Consider the following 25,221-nt stretch of genomic DNA (forward strand, 5'->3'; position numbering starts at 1 on the left):
CTCTCTGTGTCGCTGAGGGTCCCCTCTGACTCCACCTCCTGGGTTGAGTCCTCCTGGGCCTTGCTGGTCCCCAGCAGCTCCACTTTCCACCAACCGAGACATTTGCCTCAGGAACTTTTCACCGACTCCAGGGCTGCAGTTCTGACCTTCTTCACATCACCGACCAACTCCTGCATCCACAGCTGGGTGGGTAGAAGCTCCTACTTCTACTGGACTATTCTATGACTTCCAGACTTGGTCCCCTTCTTCCAGTAATCCATAGCTGGTTTCTTGCAGTCTTGTCTGGGTGTTGTATTTTCTTCTTTTCCTTCCTTTTGGGTGGTTTGGGGAAAACTTGCTCCTTTTCTCCTGGTCGCTAGGGGGCACTGTGGTAGTTCCCTTTGGTGTTTTCTAGTACCCCCAGCTTCCCTCTACACATTCCACTTGCCTAGGTGTGGATCCTGTGTTTGCATTCCATTTATTTAGTATATGGTTTGGGCTCTCCCTGTGTCTCTAGTACTTTTTGGTATTGTGTACCTTTATTTTTTAACACGGAGTGTTTTCTTTCATGTGTGCAAGTGCTGTGTGACTACAGTGGTATTGCATGAGCTTTGCATGTCTCCTAGATAAGACTTGGCTGCTCATCCACAGCTACCTCTAGAGAGCCTGGCTTCTAGACACTGCCTACACTAATAGGGGATACCTGGACTTGGTATAAGGTGTAAGTACCTCAGGTGCCCACCACACACCAGGTCAGCTTCCTACTGCATGGGTACTCTCAAACATTTTATTGTGTGCCAGAATGTACCTGAAGGCCACACTAATGCCGTAGCATTCCCAAGGAGCCCGAGTAGGGTGGGGGGATTATGAAGCGGGGGGGGCAGGGGATTGGGTGGAATCAGGAACACACCTTTTACAAGAATTCAAGTCTTTTTTTGCTAATTTTACATTCTGTCACCCGTAGGTTATAGGACCAACAAAATAGATACAGAATATTTTGTTAGTTTTAACTGCCTGACAAACTGCCCCTACCCACACTCACTGATACTGTACTCACAATCACAGTTTCCTTATCTTTTTTATGCACTTCCACTGTACTCTCAGCTAAGCTTTCACCTATGAGCTGGGATGCATTGCTTAAAGTTCAAGCTGAACTGGCAGTTGAAACAAAGCCTAAAGCCTTTTCCGATTATGAGCTTTAAACTGAGTCATTTCAGCCTGTTCTGTGAGCAGGACAGCCTCAATCATAAAACAAGGAGAACTTAAAAGAAAAAAGAAGCCCATAATCATGAAAATGGCTAGCAGAGTTACCTAAATAACTGAGCTCGAGCATCTTTCTCTGCTTCTCAGAGTCCCAGAGGGAAATCTGAGGGCCTCAAGGAAAGGTCTGCAGGGCCACCCACAGGCCGTACATTGAGTACCACGGTTTTAGAGGTTTCAATGCATTGTCCAATATTTCTTAGTGCTGGTGCAGCGGAGCTTCTCCAGCTGTCCAAATAAATACAACAACGCTAGCTCAGTGTGTCTTAATATATTCAAAAGCAGAGTGTCCTGGTGAGGGCCAGAATAAAAAAATAAATACATTTAAAAAAAACTCCAGCCATTCAAAAGAACAAATCGTTGTATGGCCTTTCACAAAAGAGGAACTGCCAACTTGCCAAGGAATTAAAATGTCACCTACCCAGTGTACATCTGTTCGTGGCATCAGTCGCAGTAGATTCGCATGTTTTGCAATAGCTCGCCATCTGGTGTTGGGCCGGAGTGTTACCAGTTGTTTTTCTTCGAAGAAGTCTTTCGAGTCACGGGACCGAGTGACTCCTCCTTTTGTCTCCATTGCGCATGGGCGTCGACTCCATCTTCGATTGTTTTTCCCCGCAGAGGGTGAGGTAGGAGTTGAATTGTAGTAATAGTGCCCATGCAATGGAGTGACTAAGTATGCACCTATTTAAGGTTGAGATGATACATATAAAATAGTTGAAGGTAACTTCCAAACTGCTACAGGCTCCCGGGGAGGCGGGTGGGCACATGCAAATCTACTGCGACTGATGCCACGAACAGATGTACACTGGGTAAGTGACATTTTCAGTTCGATGGCATCTGTCGCTGTAGATAAGCATGTTTTGCATAGACTAGTAAGCAGTTATCTCCCCAAAAGCGGTGGATCAGCCTGTAGGAGTGGAAGTAGTCTGAAATAATGTTCTTAATACGGCTTGACCTACTGTGGCTTGTTGTGCGGATAACACGTCTACACAGTAGTGCTTGGTGAATGTGTGAGGCGTAGACCATGTGGCTGCCTTACATATTTCTTGCATTGGGATGTTTCCTAGAAAGGCCATGGTAGCACCTTTCTTTCTGGTTGAGTGTGCCCTTGGTGTAATGGGCAGCTGTCGTTTAGCTTTAAGGTAGCAGATTTGGATGCATTTAACTATCCATCTGGCTATACCTTGTTTTGATATTGGGTTTCCTGCATGAGGTTTTTGAAATGCAATAAATAGTTGTTTAGTCTTTCTGATGTTTTATGTTCTGTCAATGTAATACATCAATGCTCTTTTAACATCTAATGTATGTAGTGCCCTTTCAGCTACGGTATCTGGCTGTGGAAAGAACACTGGAAGTTCCACTGTTTGATTTAGATGGAACGGTGAAATAACCTTTGGCAAAAATTTAGGATTGGTCCTTAGGACGACCTTATTCTTGTGTAGTTGTATAAAAGGTTCCTGTATTGTAAACGCCTGAATCTCGCTTACTCTTCTTAGGGAAGTAATGGCGATGAGAAATGCCACCTTCCAGGTTAGGAACTGTATTTCGCAGGAGTGCATGGGTTCAAAAGGTGGACCCATAAGTCTAGTTAGGACAACATTTAGGTTCCATGAAGGAACAGGTGGTGTTCTTGGTGGTATAATTCTCCTAAGGCCCTCCATGAATGCTTTAATGACTGGTATCTTATATAGGGAAGTTGAATAGGTAGTCTGCAGGTATGCAGATATTGCTGCAAGGTGTATTTTAATGGAAGAGAAAGCCAGGTTAGATTTTTGTAAGTGAAGCAAGTAACCCACTACATGTTCTGGAGTTGTGTGTAATGGTTGTATTTGATTAATATGGCAGTAGCAAACAAACCTCTTCCATTTACTGGCATAGCAGTGCCTGGTGGATGGCCTTCTGGCTTGTTTTAGGACTTCCATACATTCTTGGGTAAGTTGTAAGTGCCCGAATTCTAGGATTTCAGGAGCCAGATTGCTAGATTCAGCGATGCTGGATCTGGGTGTCTGATCTTTTGGTTGTGCTGTGTCAACAGATCTGGCCTGTTGGGCAATTTGATGCAGGGTACTACTGATAGGTCTAGCAGCGTTGTGTACCAGGGTTGCCTTGCCCAAGTTGGTGCTATTAATATGAGTTTGTTTTGACTGAGTTTGTTTACCAGGTAAGGAAGGAGAGGGAGAGGAGGAAAAGCGTAAGCAAATATCCCTGACCAGTTCATCCATAGGGCATTGCCTTGGGACTGTTTGTGTGGGTATCTGGATGCGAAGTTTTGGCATTTTGCGTTCTCCTTTGTCGCAAACAAGTCTATCTGAGGTGTTCCCCAGAGTTTGAAATAAGTGTTCAGAATTTGGGGGTGAATTTCCCATTCGTGGACCTGTTGGTGATCTCGAGAGAGATTGTCTGCGAGTTGATTTTGGATCCCTGGTATAAATTGTGCTATTAGGCGAATTTGGTTGTGAATTGCCCAACGCCAAATCTTTTGTGCTAGCAGGCTTAACTGCGTGGAGTGCGTCCCCCCTTGCTTGTTTAGATAATACATTGTTGTCATGTTGTCTGTTTTGACGAGAATGTATTTGTGAACTATTATTGGTTGGAAAGCTTTTAGTGCTTGAAAAACTGCTAGAAGTTCTAGGTGATTTATATGCAGTTTTGTTTGATGAACGTTCCATTGTCCTTGTATGCTGTGTTGATCGAGGTGTGCTCCCCACCCTGACATGGAAGCATCTGTTATTACGTATTGTGGCACTGGGTCTTGGAAAGGCCGCCCTTTGTTTAAATTTATGTTGTTCCACCACAGAAGCGAGAGGTAAGTTTGGCGGTCTATTAACACCAGATCTAGAAGGTGACCCTGTGCTTGAGACCACTGTGATGCTAGGCACTGTTGTAAGGGCCTCATGTGCAGTCTTGCGTTTGGGACAATGGCTATGCATGAAGACATCATGCCTAGGAGTTGTAATATCATCTTTGCTTGTATTCTTTGTGTTGGATACATGCGTTGTATGATGGTGTTGAAATTTTGAATTCTTTGTGGACTTGGAGTGGCTACTCCTGTTGATGTGTCTATTATGGCTCCCAGGTATTGTTGTACCTTGCGCGGCAGAATTTTGGATTTTGTGAAATTGACGGTGAACCCTAGTTTGAAGAGGGTTTGTATGATATGATTTGTGTGATTTGAGCACTCTATTAACGAATGGGCCTTGATTAGCCAGTCGTCTAGATATGGGAAGACATGTATTTGCTGCCTTCTTATGTGTGCAGTGTAAAGAAATGGCTCCCTGTTGCAGTTACCCCCCACTTTTTGCCTGATACTGATGCTGACTTGACTGAGAAGTGTGCTGGGACCCTGCTAACCAGGCCCCAGCACCAGTGTTCTTTCACCTAAAATGTACCATTGTATCCACAATTGGCAGACCCTGGCATCCAGATAAGTCCCTTGTAACTGGTACTTCTAGTACCAAGGGCCCTGATGCCAAGGAAGGTCTCTAAGGGCTGCAGCATGTCTTATGCCACCCTGGAGACCTCTCACTCAGCACAGACACACTGCTTGCCAGCTTGTGTGTGCTAGTGAGGACAAAACGAGTAAGTCGACATGGCACTCCCCTCAGGGTGCCATGCCAGCCTCTCACTGCCTATGCAGTATAGGTAAGACACCCCTCTAGCAGGCCTTACAGCCCTAAGGCAGGGTGCACTATACCATAGGTGAGGGTACCAGTGCATGAGCACTGTACCCCTACAGTGTCTAAGCAAAACCTTAGACATTGTAAGTGCAGGGTAGCCATAAGAGTATATGGTCTGGGAGTCTGTTTTACACGAACTCCACAGCACCATAATGGCTACACTGAAAACTGGGAAGTTTGGTATCAAACTTCTCAGCACAATAAATGCACACTGATGCCAGTGTACATTTTATTGCAAAGTACACCCCAGAGGGCACCTTAGAGGTGCCCCCTGAAACTTAACCGACTATCTGTGTAGGCTGACTAGTTCCAGCAGCCTGCCACACTAGAGACATGTTGCTGGCCCCATGGGGAGAGTGCCTTTGTCACTCTGAGGCCAGTAACAAAGCCTGCACTGGGTGGAGATGCTAACACCTCCCCCAGGCAGGAGCTGTAACACCTGGCGGTGAGCCTCAAAGGCTCACCCCTTTGTCACAGCACCGCAGGACACTCCAGCTAGTGGAGTTGCCCGCCCCCTCCGGCCCCGGCCCCCACTTTTGGCGGCAAGGCCGGAGAAAATAATGAGAATAACAAGGAGGAGTCACTGGCCAGTCAGGACAGCCCCTAAGGTGTCCTGAGCTGAGGTGACTAACTTTTAGAAATCCTCCATCTTGCAGATGGAGGATTCCCCCAATAGGGTTAGGATTGTGACCCCCTCCCCTTGGGAGGAGGCACAAAGAGGGTGTACCCACCCTCAGGGCTAGTAGCCATTGGCTACTAACCCCCCAGACCTAAACACGCCCTTAAATTTAGTATTTAAGGGCTACCCTGAACCCTAGAAAATTAGATTCCTGCAACAACAACAAGAAGGACTGCCTAGCTGAAAACCCCTGCAGAGGAATACCAGAAGACAACAACTGCCTTGGCTCCAGAAACTCACCGGCCTGTCTCCTGCCTTCCAAAGAACTCTGCTCCAGCGACGCCTTCCAAAGGGACCAGCGACCTCTGCATCCTCTGAGGACTGCCCTGCTTCGACGACGACGACAAGAAACTCCCGAGGACAGCGGACCTGCTCCAAAAAGACTGCAACTTTATCCAAAGGAGCAGCTTTAAAGAACCCTGCAATCTCCCCGCAAGAAGCGTGAGACTTGCAACACTGCACCCGGCGACCCCGACTCGGCTGGTGGAGAACCAACACCTCAGGGAGGACCCCCGGACTACTCTACGACTGTGAGTACCAAAACCTGTCCCCCCTGAGCCCCCACAGCGCCGCCTACAGAGGGAATCCCGAGGCTTCCCCTGACCGCGACTCTCTGAAACCTAAGTCCCGACGCCTGGAAAAGACCCTGCACCCGCAGCCCCCAGGACCTGAAGGACCGGACTTTCACTGCAGACGTGACCCCCAGGAGTCCCTCTCCCTTGCCCAAGTGGAGGTTTCCCCGAGGAAGCCCCCCCCTTGCCTGCCTGCAGCGCTGAAGAGATCCCTTGATCTCTCATTGACTTCCATTGCGAACCCGACGCTTGTTCTAACACTGCACCCGGCCGCCCCCGCGCCGCTGAGGGTGAAATTTCTGTGTGGGCTTGTGTCCCCCCCGGTGCCCTACAAAACCCCCCTGGTCTGCCCTCCGAAGACGCGGGTACTTACCTGCTGGCAGACTGGGACCGGGGCACCCCCTTCTCTCCATTGAAGCCTATGCGTTTTGGGCACCACTTTGAACTCTGCACCTGACCGGCCCTGAGCTGCTGGTGTGGTAACTTTGGGGTTGCTCTGAACCCCCAACGGTGGGCTACCTTGGACCAAGAACTGAACCCTGTAAGTGTCTTACTTACCTGGTAAAACTAACAAAAACTTACCTCCCCCAGGAACTGTGAAAATTGCACTAAGTGTCCACTTTTAAAATAGCTATTTGTGAATAACTTGAAAAGTATACATGCAATTGAAATGATTCAAAGTTCCTAATGTACTTACCTGCAATACCTTTCAAACAAGATATTACATGTTAAATTTGAACCTGTGGTTCTTAAAATAAACTAAGAAAATACATTTTTCTATACAAAACCTATTGGCTGGATTTGTCTCTGAGTGTGTGTACCTCATTTATTGTCTATGTGTATGTACAACAAATGCTTAACACTACTCCTTGGATAAGCCTACTGCTCGACCACACTACCACAAAATAGAGCATTAGTATTATCTATTTTACCACTATTTTACCTCTAAGGGGAACCCTTGGACTCTGTGCATGCTATTCCTTACTTTGAAATAGCACATACAGAGCCAACTTCCTACATGCAGCGACTACCGCTAGACATTTGGTAAAGACTCTTGGTGCGGTTGTTAATCCGAAAGGCAGTACCTTGAATTGGTAATGTATTCCCTTGAATACAAACCTTAGGTATTTCCTGTGCGATGGGTGTATTGGTATATGGAAATAAGCATCCTTGAGGTCTAAAGTTGCCATGTAGTCGTGTAGTTTTAGCAATGGCAATACTTCTTGTAGTGTGACCATGTGAAAGTGGTCTGATTTGATGAAAGTGTTCACTACTCTGAGGTCTAGGATTGGTCTCAGCGTTTTGTCCTTCTTTGGTATCAGAAAGTACAGTGAGTAAACTCCTGTGTTTATTTGTGTGTTTGGCACTAATTCGATTGCATTCTTTTGCAATAGTGCCTGCACTTCTATCTCCAGGAGATTGGAATGGTGTGTTGTCAAATTTTGTGCTTTTGGTGGTATGTTTGGAGGGAATTGTAGAAATTCTATGCAATAACCATGTTGGATAATTGCTAGAACCCAAGTGTCTGTAGTGATTTCCTCCCATGCTTTGTAATAGTGACTTATTCTTCCCCCCACTGGTGTTGTGTGGAGGGGGTAAGTGACATGTGAGTCACTGTTTAGTAGTAGGGGTTTTGGGGCTCTGAAATCTTCCTCTATTCCTAGGGAATTGCCCTCCTCTATATTGTCCCCGAAAACCTCCTTTATACTGTCCCTGGTAACTGGAAGGTGTTGCTTGTGAGGTGCTGGCTTGTGTGCTCTGACCCCGAAACCCCCCTCGAAAGGGTGTTTTACGGAATGTGCTGTAATTCCCTCTGCTCTGCGGGGAGTAGAGTGCGCCCATGGCTTTGGCAGTGTCCGTATCTTTGAGTTTCTCAATCGCTGTGTCCACTTCTGGACCGAACAGTTCTTTTTCGTTAAAAGGCATATTGAGAACTGCTTGTTGAATCTCTGGTTTAAATCCAGACGTTCGGAGCCATGCATGCCTTCTGATAGTTACAGATGTATTAATTGTCCGTGCAGCTGTATCTGCAGCGTCCATGGAGGAGCGGATCTGGTTGTTGGAAATGGTCTGTCCCTCCTCAACCACTTGTTTTGCCCTATTTTGTAAGTCCTTGGGCAGATGTTCAATGAGATGTTGCATCTCGTCCCAGTGGGCTCTGTCATAGCGCGCAAGTAGTGCCTGGGAGTTCGCGATGCGCCACTGGTTTGCAGCTTGTGCTGCGACTCTCTTACCAGCTGCATCGAACTTGCGGCTTTCTTTATCTGGGGGTGGTGCATCTCCAGATGTGTGGGAGTTGGCCCTTTGCCTAGCTGCTCCTACAATGACAGAGTCTGGTGGCAGCTGTGTAGTGATGAAAACCGGGTCTGTAGGAGGCGCCTTATACTTTTTTCCACCCTTGGTGTGATTGCCCTACTTTTGACCGGCTCCTTAAAGATTTCTTTTGCGTGCCGGAGCATACCAGGGAGCATAGGCAGGCTTTGGTATGAGCTGTGGGTGGAGGATAGTGTGTTGAATAAAAAATCATCTTCGACCTGTTCTGAGTGGAGGCTTACGTTGTGAAATTGTGCTGCTCTAGCCACCACTTGAGAATACGCGGTGCTGTCCTCTGGTGGAGATGGCTTCGTAGGGTATGCCTCCGGACTGTTATCCGACACTGGGGCGTCGTATAGGTCCCATGCGTCTTGATCTTGGTCACCCTGGCTCATGGTGGTGTGAGCTGGGGAATGTGATGGAGTTTGTGCTGGTGAGACGTGAATCACGGGCGGAGGAGAGGGTGGTGGGGTAACTCTCTTCACCACTTTTGGTTGTGGTGTCTGTTCAGTTTGGAACTCCAACCTTCTCTTTCTTCTAATGGGGGGAAGGGTGCTTATTTTTCCTGTCCCCTGCTGTATGAAAATACGCTTTTGCGTATGGTCCACATCAGTTGATTGTAGCTCTTCCTCAAACCTATGCTTTTGCATTTGGGAGGTTAGCGAGTGCTCTTCTGTATAAGAGCCTGAAGCTGGGTCGCTTGCAGTTTGTTTCGGCACCGAAACCCTGTCTGTGTGTTTTTTCGGCTCCGAGGTGACTTTTTTCTTTTTCGGGGCCGAAACCTCTCGGCGTCGATCTTCTTCGGTGCCGCTGTCTCGGCGTCGAGCCGTGTCCACACCGGCATCTCGGTGTCGAGGCTTGTCTCCAGCACTTTCTCGGTCCCGAGAAGGCTGCGTGCCGGTGTCTCGACCGGAGTCGGACGATCTCGGCACTGTTTGGGCCTTTTTCGGTGCCGACGGTCGGTCACCGAATTTATGGGTGGAGCCATTGGCCTTGTAAATCTTTCTCTGTGTGGTTTTCGACGTCTTACTCACGGTTTGTGTATCGTCGAATCCTTCGGAGTCTGAGTCTTGGATCGAGAAGGTACCTTCCCTCTTCTTGTTCCTCGAACTCTCGGTGGGCTGTCGGCGCGGACGCCATCTGAAGTCTTCTGGCTCGACGGTCTCGGAGTGTTTTTCGGGACCGGAACGCACGACAGGCCTCACAGGTGTCTTCACTGTGCTCAGGTGACAGGCACAGGTTACAGACCAAGTGTTGGTCTGTATAGGGGTATTTATTGTGGCATTTGGGGCAGAAACGGAACGGGGTCCGTTCCATCGGCGTTCTTCAGCACGCGGTCGGGCCGACCAGGCCCCGACGGGGGATCGAAAAACTACCCCGAAGGGCACCGGAGCTCTTCGATCTTCGATGCGGTGTTGAATCTAACTACGCCGATCCCGAACGCAACAATACCGACGAAAATCTTCCGAAATTAGCTATCTTTCCGTTCCGAAACTCGGAGCGACAGGAACACGTCCGAACCCGATGGCGGAAAAAAAACAATCGAAGATGGAGTCGACGCCCATGCGCAATGGAGACAAAAGGAGGAGTCACTCGGTCCCGTGAGTCGAAAGACTTCTTCGAAGAAAAACAACTTGTAACACTCCGGCCCAACACCAGATGGCGAGCTATTGCAAAACATGCGTATCTACAGCGGCAGATGCCATCGAACATATATTTCCACAGTGACAGCACATACTCAGTGATTTCCAGGTTACCTTTGCATAGGACAAAGACAAATATGGCCAGCATATATGGATACGACACAAACTGGAATTACTACCAGCTCATTGCAAGGCAGAGATTCCAATCTGAAAAAACTGACTTTGGGTTTATAGGAGACTCTGCAGCCAAAGAGGCTGGAATGTCAACTCTAGGCAAGAACAAATACCAGTGTCTGCTGCATACAATGGGTCCTTTCAAAGGAGACCAGTCATAACTTAACCAGTTTCCATGCCCAAACACCCGTTTTACAACAGAGTCTACCACAAACACTCTGGAGGATTCAATAATTCCATCTGAGTAGATTTGACTAGGGTACCAATAGGCCTTCTACCCACAAAACAAGTAAACGTACTCCTAAATTGCCAATTCAGCTGTCACCTATCATGAGTCTCTGCACAGGTTGGTTGGGTTTGGAAAGGGCAGAAGCAAGCCTCTACTAAAGGTGGCGATACACTTTTCAGTGAACACCGTGGCCAGCAGAGTCTGGTGCTTTGCTGAAAAGGCTTAGTGGGCTAGCAACTTAAGAGATCACTAGAGAAAAAACACAGGGAAGGCTACATAAAATTAAAACAGGTGCAGGGTGGCATAGCACTCCTTATTTTGCACAGCCATTTGCTCAACATTTTCAAATTCCAATTACGTGAACACAAACACAGGCAGGCAATAATACTACAACTCAGAACAGGTCAAGAATCTCACCTGGAGTAGAGAGGGATTCTCCCTTCCTATCTGCTGCAGCAAGGCAGGGAGCAGGGATGGATTCTGCTGAATAATTTGCCGCATTTGCTGAAACTGGGGTTGATTTTGTAAAAATTCTAGTGGGTTACCTGAAACACAATATACAAACAAGTTTTAAAGACAAAAGCAAAAGATGGGACACATTTGAACTGCTGCTATATTCTGCCATGATAAAAAAAATAAAAATAAAAAAAATAAAACACAGGGAACTGCTCCAGTACAACAGAGGAACAGATTATATCCCACAGTGACCCAACTGCAACAGACAGTTCTTTAACTAAGTAGAGCAAATAATAAATTCCTGAACACATTTTAACAAGAAATAAGGGAAGAATTCTCACTTGCTTTTAAGAGCCACCCAAAACAGTACAGAAAAATTCAGGGAAGGCTCAGTATTTACTAGGGCATTTCTGCTCTTTAATGTAAACACGTTCTTTCACATAAATCTCAAATGGAGAAGCATTTCCTGATTGGGTGCTTTACACAGATATGTTATTAGCTTGAAATGAAGGGTCATGAGTGATTAAACTAAATTTATGAGAAATGCCCATCTATACAGAAGATGCTGAAAGTGAAAGACCTTGCAAGAGAAAATTTGATTTCTTTTTAACTTATGGCTCTCTAGGAGTTTTTTTTTTTTTTAACAAAAGGGTAGTCGAAGCTATAAAGAGATGCTTTTAAGGTAGCCACCTTTGATGCTTCGTTTATGAAACTAACTAACTATAGTAGACACAGCAAAAAACTGCAATGTTTCTTTGAGTTAACCAAACTGCCTTTCCAATTTCCAAGTGCAAACTTCTCGCAGTCGATTTTGAGGCTTACAATTTAGCAACCGGATTTTAATAGAAAACTGGCCAACAAAGCACACTCCCTTGGATCCAGAGGAGAAATTTGGATTGTTCATAAATTCCATGCAGATTCTCAATAGGTCTCATTCTCATCCTATCCAATGATCAAAGAAAAACAAAGAGAAAGGTAAAAATTGCCAGCAAGACATCTGTTTTATCATCAGTCTAAGCAGAAGCATTTCACAAATGCAGAGCTCATCTCAGAGCAGCTTCTGTGCATATCTCAGCAATAAGGAATTATATGTTGTGTGGACCTAGAACTTTCCTGAAAGTTATCCGTTTACCTTTAGTAGAAAATTATTGCACTGGACATTATCCAGTGCTGTATAGACTCTCCCGGAATGGCCATTCCTTTAAAATGAGAGTATAAATAAATGCTTAACTATTTTCAACTTACTGGTTTTCCATCATGGGGTCGGAATAACGCTTCTGCAAGATAGTTGCGATGTGAAAAAAAAAACCATAAGAAGCAATGCAGTCTGGTTTACATAGAAATCAGATCATCATATAAGGAAAGGTCTTAGGTTGGTCCTCAAAAACAGTCTAATTTGGTTTAGAAAACAGCTAAAGGTTCATCACAAAGGGCCCGGATCTCACTAGCCAAGAATACAGCACACGTGTAAGTAGCTAAAAAGGTGGTCTCAGCTTTGATAGAAAATCTTTGTAAGTCCCATGGAATGGGTGAATATTTTATTGTAGGAAGTTGGCTCTGTATGCACTATTTCAAAGTAAGGAATAGTATGCACAGAGTCCAAGGGTTCCCCTTAGAGGTAAGATAGTGGCATAAAGAGATAATACTAATGCTCTATTTTGTGGTAGTGTGGTCGAGCAGTAGGCTTATCAAAGGAGTAGTGTTAAGCATTTGTTGTACATACACAAGCAATAAATGAGGAACACACACTCAGACAATTCCAGGCCAATAGGTTTTTGAATAGAAAAATATATTTTCTTAGTTTATTTTAAGAACCACAGGTTCAAGATTTACATGTAATACTTCAAATGAAAGGTATTGCAGGTAGGTACTTTAGGAACTTTGAATTAGCAAAATAGCATATATACTTTTCACATAAGTCACATATAGCTATTTTAAAACTAGTGCAATTTTCAACAGTTCCTGGGGGGAGTAAGAGTTTGTTAGTTTTTGCAGGTAAGTAAACCACCTACGAGGTTCAAGTTTGGGTCAAAGGTAGCCCACCGTTGGGGGTTCAGAACAACCCCAAAGTTACCACACCAGCAGCTCGGGGCCGGTCAGGTGCAGAGGTCAAAGTGGTGCCCAAAACGCATAGGCTTCAATGGAGAAGGGGGTGCCATGGTTCCAGTCTGCCAGCAGGTAAGTACCCGCGTCTTCGGAGGGCAGACCAGGGGGGTTTTGTAGGGCACCGGGGGGGGGGGGGACACAAGTCCACACAAAAAGTACACCCTCAGCAGCACGGGGGCGGCCTGGTGCAGTGTGCAAACATGCGTCGGGTTTTCAATAGGTTTCAATGGAAGACCAAGGGGTCTCTTCAGCGATGCAGGCAGGCAAGGGGGGGGGGGGGGGGGGGGGCTCCTCGGGGTAGCCACCACCTGGACAAGGGAGAGGGCCTCCTGGGGTCACTTCTGCACTGGAGTTCGGATCCTTCAGGTCCTGGAGGCCGCGGGTGCAGAGTCTTTACCAGGCGTTGGGCTCTGAGGAACAGGCAGTCGCGGTCAGGGGGAGCCTCGGGATTCCCTCTGCAGGCGTCGCTGTGGGGGCAACTCTGGCTACTCACGGTCTCGCAGTCGCCAGGGAGTCCTCCCTGAAGTGATTGTTCTCCACAAGTCGAGCCGGGGGCGTAGGGTGCAGAGTAGCAAGTCTCACGCTTCCGGCGGGAAACGCAGGTTGTTTTAAAGTTGCTCCTTTGTAACAAAGTTGCAGTCTTGGGTGAACAGAGCCACTGTCCTCGGGAGTTCTTGGTCCTTCTAGAGCAGGGCAGTCCTCTGGGGATTCAGAGGTCGCTGGTCCCTGGGGAAAGCGTCGCTGGAGCAGTGTCTTTAGAAGTGGGGAGACAGGCCGGTAGAGCTGGGGCCAAAGCAGTTGGTGTCTCCGTCTTCTCTGCAGGGTTTTTCAGCTTAGCAGTCCTCTCCTTCTTAGGTTGCAGGAATCTAGTTTCCTAGGTTCTGGGGAGCCCCTAAATACTGAATTTAGGGGTGTGTTTATGTCTGGGAGGGCAGTAGCCAATGGCTATTGTCCTTGAGGGTGGCTACACCCTCCTTGTGCCTCCTCCCGGAGGGGAGGGGGGCACATCCCTATTGGGGGGAATCCTCCATCTGCAAGATGGAGGATTTCTAAAAGTCAGTCACCTCAGCTCAGGACACCTTAGGGGCTGTCCTGACTGGCCAGTGACGACTCCTTGTTTTTCTCATTATCTCTCCTGGACTTGCCGCCAAAAGTGGGGGCTGTGTCCAGGGGGCGGGCATCTCCACTAGCTGGAGTGCCCTGGGGCATTGTAACACGAAGCTTGAGCCTTTGAAGCTCACTGCTAGGTGTTACAGTTCCTGCAGGGGGGAGGTATGAAGCACCTCCACCCAGAGCAGGCTTTTGTTTCTGTCCTCAGAGAGCACAAAGGCCCTGTAGGAAGTTGGCTCTGTATGCACTATTTCAAAGTAAGGAATAGTATGCACAGAGTCCAAGGGTTCCCCTTAGAGGTAAGATAGTGGCAAAAAGAGATAATACTAATGCTCTATTTTGTGGTAGTGTGGTCGAGCAGTAGGCTTATCCAAGGAGTAGTGTTAAGCACTTGTTGTACATACACATAGACAATAAATGAGGAACACACACTCAGAGACAAATCCAGCCAATAGGTTTTGTTATAGAAAAATATCTTTTCTTAGTTTATTTTAAGAACCACAGGTTCAAATTCTACATGTAATATCTCATTCGAAAGGTATTGCAGGTAAGTACTTTAGGAACTTCAAATCATCAAAATTGCATGTATACTTTTCAAGTTATTCACAAATAGCTGTTTTAAAAGTGGACACTTAGTGCAATTTTCACAGTTCCTAGGGGAGGTAAGTATTTGTTAGGTTAACCAGGTAAGTAAGACACTTACAGGGCTTAGTTCTTGGTCCAAGGTAGCCCACCGTTGGGGGTTCAGAGCAACCCCAAAGTCACCACACCAGCAGCTCAGGGCCGGTCAGGTGCAGAGTTCAAAGTGGTGCCCAAAACGCATAGGCTAGAGTGGAGAGAAGGGGGTGCCCCGGTTCCGGTCTGCTTGCAGGTAAGTACCCGCGTCTTCGGAGGGCAGACCAGGGGGGTTTTGTAGGGCACCGGGGGGGACACAAGCCCACACAGAAATTTCACCCTCAGCAGCGCGGGGGCGGCCGGGTGCAGTGTAGAAACAAGCGTCGGGTTTGTAATGGAAGTCAATGGGAGATCTAGGGATCTCTTCAGCGCTGCAGGCAGGCAAGGGGGGGGTTCCTCGGGGAAACCTCCACTTGGTCAAGGGAGAGGGACTCCTGGGGGTCACTCCTCCAGTGAAAGTCCGGTCCTTCAGGTCCTGGGGGCTGCGGGTGCAGGGTCTCTCCCAGGTGTCGGGACTTAGGATTCAAAGAGTCGCGGTCAGGGGAAGCCTCGGGATTCCCTCTGCAGGCGGCGCTGTGGGGGCTCAGGGGGGACAGGTTTTTGTACTCACAGTCTTAGAGTAGTCCTGGGGTCCCTCCTGAGGTGTTGGATCGCCACCAGCCGAGTCGGGGTCGCCGGGTGCAGTGTTGCAAGTCTCACGCTTCTTGCGGGGAGCTTGCAGGGTTCTTTAAAGCTGCTGGAAACAAAGTTGCAGCTTTTCTTGGAGCAGGTCCGCTGTCCTCGGGAGTTTCTTGTCTTTTCGAAGCAGGGGCAGTCCTCAGAGGATGTCGAGGTCGCTGGTCCCTTTGGAAGGCGTCGCTGGAGCAGGATCTTTGGAAGGCAGGAGACAGGCCGGTGAGTTTCTGGAGCCAAGGCAGTTGTCGTCTTCTGGTCTTCCTCTGCAGGGGTTTTCAGCTAGGCAGTCCTTCTTCTTGTAGTTGCAGGAATCTAATTTTCTAGGGTTCAGGGTAGCCCTTAAATACTAAATTTAAGGGCGTGTTTAGGTCTGGGGGGTTAGTAGCCAATGGCTACTAGCCCTGAGGGTGGGTACACCCTCTTTGTGCCTCCTCCCAAGGGGAGGGGGACACAATCCTAACCCTATTGGGGGAATCCTCCATCTGCAAGATGGAGGATTTCTAAAAGTCAGAGTCACCTCAGCTCAGGACACCTTAGGGGCTGTCCTGACTGGCCAGTGACTCCTCCTTGTTGCTTTCTTTGTTCCCTCCAGCCTTGCCGCCAAAAGTGGGGGCCGTGGCCGGAGGGGGCGGGCAACTCCACTAAGCTGGAGTGCCCTGCTGGGCTGTGACAAAGGGGTGAGCCTTTGAGGCTCACCGCCAGGTGTTACAGCTCCTGCCTGGGGGAGGTGTTAGCATCTCCACCCAGTGCAGGCTTTGTTACTGGCCTCAGAGTGACAAAGGCACTCTCCCCATGGGGCCAGCAACATGTCTCTGGTGTGGCAGGCTGCTGGAACTAGTCAGCCTACACAGACAGTCGGTTAAGTTTCAGGGGGCACCTCTAAGGTGCCCTCTGTGGTGTATTTTACAATAAAATGTACACTGGCATCAGTGTGCATTTATTGTGCTGAGAAGTTTGATACCAAACTTCCCAGTTTTCAGTGTAGCCATTATGGTGCTGTGGAGTTCGTGTTTGACAGACTCCCAGACCATATACTCTTATGGCTACCCTGCACTTACAATGTCTAAGGTTTTGTTTAGACACTGTAGGGGTACCATGCTCATGCACTGGTACCCTCACCTATGGTATAGTGCACCCTGCCTTAGGGCTGTAAGGCCTGCTAGAGGGGTGTCTTACCTATACTGCATAGGCAGTGAGAGGCTGGCATGGCACCCTGAGGGGAGTGCCATGTCGACTTACTCGTTTTGTCCTCACTAGCACACACAAGCTGGCAAGCAGTGTGTCTGTGCTGAGTGAGAGGTCTCCAGGGTGGCATAAGATATGCTGCAGCCCTTAGAGACCTTCCTTGGCATCAGGGCCCTTGGTACACACCACGCCTTGGGAGCTCGTAGGCTCCTGGCTGCATTGTGCCCCTTTAAATAAGATCACTGCAGCAGCCCGGGAAGCTGGAAGAACACTCGCGCACCGCATCGGGTGCAGGCGAGTGTCTGCTCGGGCCCGAGGAGGGGTCTGATCTTCTTGTGGCTTCACGGCAGGACCAGGGGAAGGCGCGGGGAGTGCCCCCTGGCCTCTGCGTTAGGAGCAGGACGCTCCTTTTCTGCTGTTAGGTAAAACGGGCATTATTGTGCCCCCCCCCCCCCCCCCCCTTCTTGGTGGAAGGGCCACTGGAGGCCCAGGGGGGGCAGAGATCGCGGGTCCCGGGAGGGTGCCTGTCATTAAACCGGAAGGGGTGTGTGGTGCCCCCCTCCTGCCCTAAGTTGTTTTTGCTGGCTTTGGCCCCCCTCGTGAGGGCCGGTTGAGGCCCTGGGGGGCCCCCAGTAATCACGGTCCCCGGAGGGGCCTGTCTATAATAGAGAGGAGGTGCATGTCGCCCTCCTCTGACCCCAGAGTATAAGGGAGGCCCCCGTTTTGCGCATAGGAGCGCCGGGGGCCCCACTGTTCGCCTTCTAGGCACTGGAGATGCCTTCATCCATCCAGGTACTGTTTAAAGGACCAATATAGTTGCAATCCAAAGTTCTTTCTACAGACTTTTGTTTGATTCATATATTACCTACCTGCGTTTGATGTTTTTACATATGTGTATGCAAATGTTACTTTTATGGACATGCTTGCTAATCTGTTTTTCTAACTTGCCATATGTTTTCTAATGTTCCTACTATGGGCATTTTATGATATTCTTATGACAAGTTCTGTGATGTAATAACGTGTTTTCCTGACTACTGCTTATTTTGCAGAATACTGAGTAACCTGTGTGTTATGTGTGACTACTGCTAGGTTGCAGAGTAGCTAATGTGTAACGTTTTGACAACTGCTAAGGTAGCAGGATAGTACTGATATGTGATGTTTGGTCTGATAATTGCCTTGTGTACAATACAGTATATTTTCATATAAGCTGGTGTTGTGTTTCCTTTGTGGTGGGGATATTGCGTCAAATGTGTTGTCTGTGTTGTGCAAACGCCTTACACATTGCCTCCAGGTTAAGCCTGACTGCTCGTGCCAAGCTACCAAGGGGGTGAGCAGGGGTTATCTTAGACGTGTAACTCCCTTGCCCTGACTAGAGTGGGTAAGTTCTGCCTGGCTGAGGTGCATACCCTAGCCAACCAGAAACCCCATTTCTAACATCCCCCAACAAAACAGCAAAGGTTTCAGGTACATCATAGGATCAATGAACTTCTTCAAACACAAGCTCCAAAATCTTACACTTGAATACATATAATGTGTTATTGAAAAGTAGTCTTGCTTTTACAATGTTAGTCCAATCAAGAGACATTTAATTCAGAACCCAGGCTGGCAAGTTGATTTCTGCACTGATGTACAGCAATCATCTGTGTACCCTCTTTTATATGATGGAAATGAAGATGAATGAACGAAATGGTTACTTACCAGTATGAGTAATGTTGCAGCTTGAAGATTTTTCTGGGTTCACATGCTGTGCATTATTCTGCCAACTAGTGGTTGGGTCCAAAACAGTCTGTTTCCCTTGTTTTCTTTTTTCTTTTCCATGGGCATCATTGACCACCATTTGGTGCTACGTCCCCCGTGTGACATCAGATGGCACCACGGAAGCTCCTGTGTGTGGTAGCCATCTTCAGATTATTTTTTCTTTCGGTTTTCTTTTTTATCTTTTTTTAATAGTCCATCCTTCTTTCTTACCTCTTCCCCACCTGTTTGTCTTGTTCTCAATTCTAGGGAGGAGGGTGGGTCACACGTGAATGCTGAAAACTCTTCCAGATGCAAAACTACTCCTACTGGTAAGTAACCATTTCATTTAGCAGAATCGATTCTTTTCTGGATTCATGTGCTGTGAATTACATTATATACCGGTTTCCCCTTCCTTGGGTTGGTTGGGGTGAAATGAGGATGAGTTTGCAAACAGGTTCTATAGTACTTTTTGTCCCATCTGAGGTTCCTTGTTCATTTGTATGTCCCCACAATAATGCTTGGTGAATGTGTGTGTGGAAATGACCATGTTGCTGCTGCGCAGATAGTGTCTATGGGCACATTTTTTATGAATGTTACGAGTTGCGCCCTTCCTTTTTTTCCTCATTAAATGCGCTTTAGGGCGAGAGGGTAGAATCTTCCCTGCTGTTGAGTAGCCTATTTGTATAGTTTCCAGTGCCCATCGTGCAATTGTTCCTTGTGTAACGATTAAACCCTTGCTGAATTCTTTGAGATAAACAATTGGTTCCCCCTAGCCAAACTGCTTGACCTCTTGTAGATAGTGCATCAGTGCTCTCCTTACACCAAGGGAATTCAGGGTTCTTTCTAGTTATGTTTGTGGGTTCTTAAAAAACACTGGTAAGTGAATGCTCTGACTGACATGAAACTTGCTCACTACCTTCGGTAGGAATTGCGGGTTTGTTCTGAGAACTACCTTGTCCTTATGTATCTGCACGTAAGGTTCATGACTTGGTATCGCTTGAAGTTCGCTTACTCTCCATAGCAGCGTGATATCTATTAGGAATGACATTTTTGAAGCGATATAGCGGAGTTCTGCCAAGGCTCGAATGGTTTTTGTCATTGTTTTAGTACTGTATTTAGGCTCCAAATAGGGGCTGGAGCCTTCCTTGGGGGAGCTGTTCTTTTGAAACCTTGTAGGAACGTTTTGATCACTGTTGATGTGAAACAATTTTTACATGATGCTCCCCTGGTGTAACCTACAATAGATGCCAAATAGACCTTGAGGGATGAAGAGTTTATCCCATTGTCCAGCAGATGGGTAAAATAGATTAACACTGTTTCTTGTGTTGCTATTGTTTCTATAGCATTTTTCTTTGTGCACCAGTGGAGATACCTTCTCCATTTTGCTGCATAGCATGGTTTCATTGTTGGCTTTCTTGCTTCCTTTAGTATTTCCATGGTTGTGGGTGGCAAGTTTAGGTGATTGAATTCTATGTATTCAGGCGCCAAGAGTATTGCTGGTTCCAGGTGTAACACTTTCCACTTCTGCATGGTGAGAAGGTCTTGTTCCTCTTTGTTCTTGATCATCTGTCCTTTGGAGAGCTTGCCCAAGTTTGAGTACCAAGGTTTGTCTGGCCCATTGTGGAGCTATCAGGCCTGTCCCTGGTAGTCTGGCTTTCTCCAGTACTTTTGAGATTAGAAGAATTGGTAAAAAACTGTAGGCAAATCTCCCTGACCAGTTCAGTGACCGGGCATTCCCTTCTGATTGGTGGTGTTGAAACCTGGCGACTAAGAGCAGGCATTTCTTGTTCTCTCCAGTTGTGAACTGATCGATTGTTGGTGTGCCCCAGTGCCTGAAGATTCTTTCTAGTTTTTTTTTGGTTTTATTTCCCATTTGTGTGAGCTGTCTGCTCAGTCGGTCTGCCTCTATGTTGTCCTTCCCTGGAAGGTAAATTGTCTAAGTTGATCATCTGTGGTATCGCCCACTGCTATATCTCTTGGGCTAGTTTGCGTAAGCCGAATGACTTTATGCCTACCTGTTTTTTCCAGGTAAAACGTGTTGTATTGTCTATTTGAATCAGTACGGTTTTCCCCATTACATTTGTCTGAGAGGTCCTCAGCACTGTCTTCACCTCTAGGAAACAGATGTGCTTTGTGTGTCTGCTATTCCAGGGACCTAATATTTTAGGTTGCCTGTGTGCACTCCCCATCCCTTGTGGGAGGAGTCCGTTTGTAATGGTCACAGATGACATTTTTAAAAGGTCACACCAGGGTTACATTCTTTAATGTCCACCACCGTAACTCTTTCTGTATCTTTGTCAACCACTAGATCCTCCCAACGGCTTGTGACCAATAGCTGCATAGCCATTCTTGGAACAGGCACATGTGTAGTCTTACATGGGCTATGAGAGGGAATGCATTATGCCATCATGGCCATCAGCTTCAAGGCTGTCCTCACTGCCAGAGATTGTTCCGTCTGGTAAAGGCGAGTTAATTTCATGATTGCCTCTATTCTCCTCAGAGTCGGACACGCTGGACCTATCTTCGAATCCAGTCTTGCTCCTAGGAAGATCTTTTCCTATTCCAGTTGAGGGGATTACTTTTTGTGGTTTATTGAGAACCCCAGTTTCTGTAGGGTTCTATCACTGTTAGAATGTCTCGTTGACACGGGTTTTGTTTTTGCCTTCACTAGCCAGTTGCCCAGGTATGGGTAAACAGGTATCTCCCCCCCCCTCTTTTTTTTTTTTTTTTTTTTTAAAGGAATGCTGCGACTGTTGCCAGGCATTTTGTAAAAAAAACCTTGGTGCAGACTGTAAAGAAATGGCTCCCTGTTGCAGTTACCCCCCACTTTTTGCCTGATACTGATGCTGACTTGACTGAGAAGTGACCTGGGACTCTGATAACCAAGCCCCAGCACCAGTGTTCTTTCACCCAAAATGTACCATTGTCTCCACAATTGGCACAACCCTGGCACCCAGGTAAGTCCCTTGTAACTGGTACCCCTGGTACCAAGGGCCCTGATGCCAGGGAAGGTCTCTAAGGGCTGCAGCATGTCTTATGCCACCATAGGGACCCCACATTCAGCACAGACACTGCTTGCCAGCTTGTGTGTGCTGGTGGGGAGAAAATGACAGTCAACATGGCACTCCCCTCAGGGTGCCATGCCAACCTCACACTGCCTGTGGCATAGGTAAGTCACCCCTCTAGCAGGCCTTACAGCCCTAAGGCAGGGTGCACTATACCACAGGTGAGGGCATAGGAGCATGAGCACTATGCCCCTACAGTGTCTAAGCAAAACCTTAGACATTGTAAGTGCAGGGTAGCCATAAGAGTATATGGTCTGGGAGTCTGTCAAAAACGAGCTCCATAATGGCTACACTGAATACTGGGAAGTTTGGTATCAAACTTCTCAGAATAATAAACCCACACTGAGGTCAGTGTTGGATTTATTACAAAATGCACATAGGGCATCTTAGAAGATGCCCCCTGTAATTTACCCAATGCTTTAGTGCAGGACTGTCTGGTCTGTGCCTGCCACTGAGGTGAGTTTCTGACGCCCTGGGGTGAGAGCCTTTGTGCTCTCTGAGGGCAGAAACGAAGTCTGCACTTGGTGGAGGTGCTTCTCATGTCCCCCTGCAGGAACTGTAACACCTGGCAGTGAGCCTCAAAGGCTCTTGTCTTTTGTTACAGCACCCCAGGGCATCCCAGCTAGTGGAGATGCCCACCCCTCCAGCCACAGCCCCCACTTTTGGCAGCAAGGCTGGAGGAGATAATGAGGAAAACAAGGAGGAGATAATGAGGAAAACAAGGAGGAGCCACCCACCAGTCAGGACAGCCCCTAAGGTGCCCTGAGGAAACCCCTGCCTTTAGAAATCCTCCATCTTGGTTTTGGAGGATTCCCCCAATAGGAATAGGTATGTGCCCCCCTCCCCTCAGGGAGGAGGTACAAGGAGGGTGTAGCCACACTCCAGGACAGTAGCCACTGGCTACTGCCCCCAAGACCTAAACACACCCCTAAATTTAGTATTTAGCAACCCAGAACCCAGCAAATCAGATACCTGCAACCTACACAAAGAAAGACTGCTGACCTGAAAGCCCTGAAGAGACAACGGAGACTACAACTGACTTGGCCCCAGCAGTACCGGCTGTCTCCAGACTCAAAGAACCTGCACAGCGACGCATCTGAAAGGGACCAGTGACCTCTGAGGACTCCAGGAACTGCCCTGAAACCGAAGGACCAAGAAACCCCAGAGAACAGCGGCACTGTTCACCAACAGCAACATTTTTTGCAACAAAGAAACAAACTTTCAAAGAACTCTCCGTTCCGGCGGAAGTGTGAGGCTTCTCACTCTGCACCCGATGCCCCCAGCTCGAGCTCCAGAGAACAAACACTGCAGAGAGGACTCCCAGGCCACTGCGACAACGTGAGTAACCTGAGTCGATTCCCCCCCGCACCCTCACAGCAACGCCTGCAGAGAGGATCCAGAAGCTCCCCTTGACCGTGACTGCCTGGTAATAAGGAACCAGACACCTGGACCAAGCACTGAACCCGCAGCCCCCTGGACCAAGAGGAACCAACCTACAGTGCAGGAGTGACCAGCAGGCGGCCCTCTCCCTAGCCCAAAGGAGTCTGACATCTGTGGCCCAAAACATTAAAGATGGTCAGGATACAGATAAATATCATTGGAGTGGGCCTGGACACTACTCACTGCATGGGGCAGATGGTAGGCACTAGTGTAGTGCTCAGCCATCATGTTTGGATTCAAGCCACTGAATCTTCTTTGGATGTGCAGGCACTTCTAACAAATATGCCATTTGATGGATCTCACTTATTTGGCTGATTCTGCTCTGAACTGCTTTAAAGTAAGCAGAGCTTCAGCACGTTCCTTGGGTATTTCCCACCCCTTTTGAGGCTACTCCATAGGGCTGCCATGTAAACACTGCCAGTACCCGCCACCACCTCAGAAGTCACCCCATTCCTTTTGGGATGGAGATCAAGAAAAGAACATACTGGTCACCAGGGACAATGTTCCACCATGCCCCGACCACCCATTGCTCCCCCTGGTATCAGCCGCAGAACCACATTAGTTTGCCCTTAGCAGAACACAGCTGCCCTGTGGAAGGTGGGATCAGACCTTTGCTTACAGGGTGGCAGGCCATTACATCTGGGGCTTCACATCACACAGCAGGACTAGCCTCTTCTATTCCTTTCATGACCCACTTCAACTTTCCGTAATATCAGAACGACTTTCAGAGGTGCACATATCCATCTTGTAGCAAGAGGTGCAGGCTTTACTGGCCAAAGGGGCCATCAGGAGGGTGCTGGCCTTGGAATTTTGTTGGCTTTGGGAGTAAGGATGCGTTTCTCCCTCTAGTTCCTCATGCTGAAGGATGATAGATAATTTGTCCTATTTTGGGTATTTGCCCACTGAATGCCTTTTTATTGAAGGAATAATATTAGAAATGCTTACTCTGGCTGAAGCTCTGTCTGTCACGGATCCGAGTGACTGCCTGGTTGCCTTAGACACATACTTTCATGTGTTTCTCCTGCAATCCCATAGATGTTACCCACAAATCAAGGTCGTCCAGGAGCATTTCCATTCTACTGTGCTCTGATTGTGCTTTACCAGTGTCCCTTGGGTGTTCACAAGTGATAGCCGCCCATTAAGGTTGAGGAGAACATTTTTCCCCCGCCCCCACTGGATGTTGAAGGCAGCTCACCAGTCGGTTGTTGATCACCTCCACATGATGAAGAATCTCCGGAGGCCATTGAGGTTTTCTATCAACGAGGAGAGGTCACATCTGACTCCTTTACAGAGTATTCCCTTTATTGGGGCTGTTCTGGAAACACTTCACATGGGTCTTTTCCTTCATCTCCATGAGCTTAGTTCACTCATGCTATGATCTTGATATTTCAGCTTTGGTGATGGATCTTGGTGAGAGCTTGTAAGGAAATGCCTCCTTGGCATGGTTACCCCCTGACTTTTTGCCTTTGCTGATGCTATGTTTTCAATTGAAAGTGTGCTGAGGCCTGCTAACCAGGCCCCAGCACCAGTGTTCTTTCCCTAACCTGTACTTTTGATTCCACAATTGGCACACCCTGGCATCCAGGTAAGTCCCTTGTAACTGGTACCCCTGGTACCAAGGGCCCTGATGCCAGGGAAGGTCTCTAAGGGCTGCAGCATATCTTATGCCACCCTAGGAACCCCTCACTCAGCACAGACACACTGCTTGCCAGCTTGTGTGTGCTGGTGAGAACAAAACGAGTAAGTCGACATGGCACTCCCCTCAGGGTGCCATGCCAACCTCACACTGCCTATGCAGTATAGATAAGTCACCCCTCTAGTAGGCCTTACAGCCCTAAGGCAGGGTGCACTATACCATAGGTGAGGGCACCAGTACATGAGTACTGTGCCCCTACAGTGTCTAAGCCAAACCTTAGACATTGTAAGTGCAGGGTAGCCATAAGAGTATATAGTCTGGGAGTCTGTCAAACACGGACTCCACAGCACCATAATGGCTACACTGAAAACTAGGAAGTTTGGCATCAAACTTCTCAGCACAATAAATGCACACTGATGCCAGTGTACATTTTATTGTGAAATACACCCCAGAGGGCACCTTAGAGGTGCCCCCTGAAACCTTAACCGACTATCTGTGTAGGCTGACTGGTTCCAGCACCCTGCCACAAACGACACGTTACTGGCCCCATGGGGAGAGTGCCTTTGTCACTCTGAGGCCAGTAACAAAGCCTGCACTGGGTGGAGATGCT

At 47.8% G+C, this 25,221-nt stretch overlaps 1 protein-coding gene across 1 annotated transcript in view; it reads right to left on the reverse strand.

Moving 5' to 3' along the window:
- RAD23B (RAD23 homolog B, nucleotide excision repair protein) overlaps positions 1-25,221 on the reverse strand; it is a 247,329-nt gene that overhangs the window by 13,546 nt on the left and 208,562 nt on the right. Inside the window, exon 8 of the mRNA XM_069239926.1 lies at positions 10,944-11,071. Coding sequence (XP_069096027.1) covers positions 10,944-11,071 — 128 coding nt within the window. The remainder of the gene's footprint in view (positions 1-10,943; positions 11,072-25,221) is intronic.

This window comes from Pleurodeles waltl, chromosome 1_2 (genome assembly GCF_031143425.1).
Source record: "Pleurodeles waltl isolate 20211129_DDA chromosome 1_2, aPleWal1.hap1.20221129, whole genome shotgun sequence".
Lineage (NCBI taxonomy): Eukaryota > Metazoa > Chordata > Amphibia > Caudata > Salamandridae > Pleurodeles > Pleurodeles waltl.